This window comes from Helobdella robusta (assembly GCF_000326865.2).
Source record: "Helobdella robusta unplaced genomic scaffold HELROscaffold_42, whole genome shotgun sequence".
Classification (NCBI taxonomy): Eukaryota; Metazoa; Annelida; class Clitellata; order Rhynchobdellida; family Glossiphoniidae; genus Helobdella; species Helobdella robusta.
Genome location: NW_008704981.1, coordinates 123,918 through 125,556, shown reverse-complemented (window position 1 = coordinate 125,556; position 1,639 = coordinate 123,918). Strand labels below are relative to the sequence as shown.

The following is a 1,639-nucleotide window of genomic DNA, read 5'->3' as shown; positions in this document are numbered from 1 at the left end:
GTGTCAGTATGTCTGAACTTGTACTTGTCTGTCTGCTTCTTTCTTTTCTTCTTTCTCTGTCTTCTCGTCTGTCTGTCTGTCTGTCCGTCTCTGCCTGTCTCTTTTTCTCTGTTTTGTTGGTTTCGTGATTATTCAAAATTTTTATTTAAAACTTTTAAACAATGTTTAATAATAATAGCGAGATGTTAAATAATAGAATGTCGCATACGCTACGGCTTACACACACACACACACGCACGCACACACAAACACACAAAGATACTCTTAAAAAATGATATTAAAATAATTAGAATGCGCAAGGACAGTAATAAAAATAGCGTCATTTCAGTAAACATGTTTTGGTTGTGTGTTGTTTTTTGGGTTTTTTGGAAATTTCCAAAGAAATGATTTTAAAAAATGTTATTCAATAATGCTGGATGAAGAACTGGCAAAAAATTAAAATATTCTGTATCAGTTATATATTTTTGATCTTTGTTTTCGTCATCAACAGCCCCATTCTGTCTTCTAGTCATTTTAGTCATCACAGACATCGTCATAATCATCACCGACGTGAATTCTTAACCACCATCACTACCATCGTCACTATCATCATCATCATCACAACACTATCATAATCATTACCGCAACTATTATCATCACCATCATCAAAATCGTAATCATCAGTGAGGTCGTCGTAATGGGCTATCTACTTAAAATCATGTTGGGCGAATCAGAGCGGCAAATAATGTTGACCATAGCAGTGGCTACAAACATCACCATCATCGTCTGCTTGTTTAGAATAGGGCTGGGGGCTACCTACGCCAGGGTAAGTTACTTGCCCACTTTGAGGCTGGTCGATGGTTCGAATGCAGACGCCATCACTAGATTCGTCATCGCTATGTGCTTCGTCGCCGCCGTAGTTCATATTTTTGGTGGATTAGGAGTTTTTGGGTTTTTCATGATTTCATAATTCGCTTTTTTGTATAGTTTATTTTTTAGTAATTTTTAGTAATTGCCATGAATGGATGAATGAATTGATGAATGAATGAATTGATGAATTATTAAAAAATAAATTGATAATTTAAACAATTTAAGATATTAACATGACAAAAAATCCTCAACAAAAATAATTTTTATGAAAAATTACAAATTTCAAATTCTAGAGATCTTAATCTAGAAAATCTAGAAAAATCTAGAGAATCTAGAAAAATTTAATGATATCTGTCACAGAATCCCAACAAAAATAACTATTACAAAAACTACAAATTTTAGAAAATAATTTAAAATATATACTGAATTTAAAAAAAAATTCAGAACTGGGGGTCATAAGGTTGCACCTGGACGTACCCTGCCGAAAGACCGGTGACGTCATAAAGGCCTTTATGCTCTGTGACCTGGTCATCTGCGTCATCGTCGGTATCGTTTTGGTAACGGTCCTTTTCGGTATGATACGAATCGATAATAGATTGAAGGTTAGTCGATTGGTTGGCTGGTTGGCTGATTGTTCGATTGGTTGGTTGATTTATTTATTTTACTTCACCATTCTTTTCTTTTACCTACGTAATTATTTATTTTTCCATCTCTCTTTCTTTCTCTCTCTCTCTCTCTCTCTCTCTCTCTCTCTCTCTCTCTCTCTCTCTTTCAACTTTTTTTTCTGTTC

General features: G+C 34.5%; 1 protein-coding gene across 1 annotated transcript in view; it reads left to right on the top strand.

Annotated features, from left to right (window-relative positions):
• HELRODRAFT_177263 (hypothetical protein) overlaps positions 1–1,639 on the top strand; it is a gene marked incomplete at both ends in the record, with an annotated part of 7,690 nt that overhangs the window by 4,328 nt on the left and 1,723 nt on the right. The window contains 3 exons of the mRNA XM_009025487.1: positions 259–335; positions 664–911; positions 1,294–1,422. Of these exons, the coding sequence (XP_009023735.1) occupies positions 259–335; positions 664–911; positions 1,294–1,422 (454 nt within the window). The remainder of the gene's footprint in view (positions 1–258; positions 336–663; positions 912–1,293; positions 1,423–1,639) is intronic.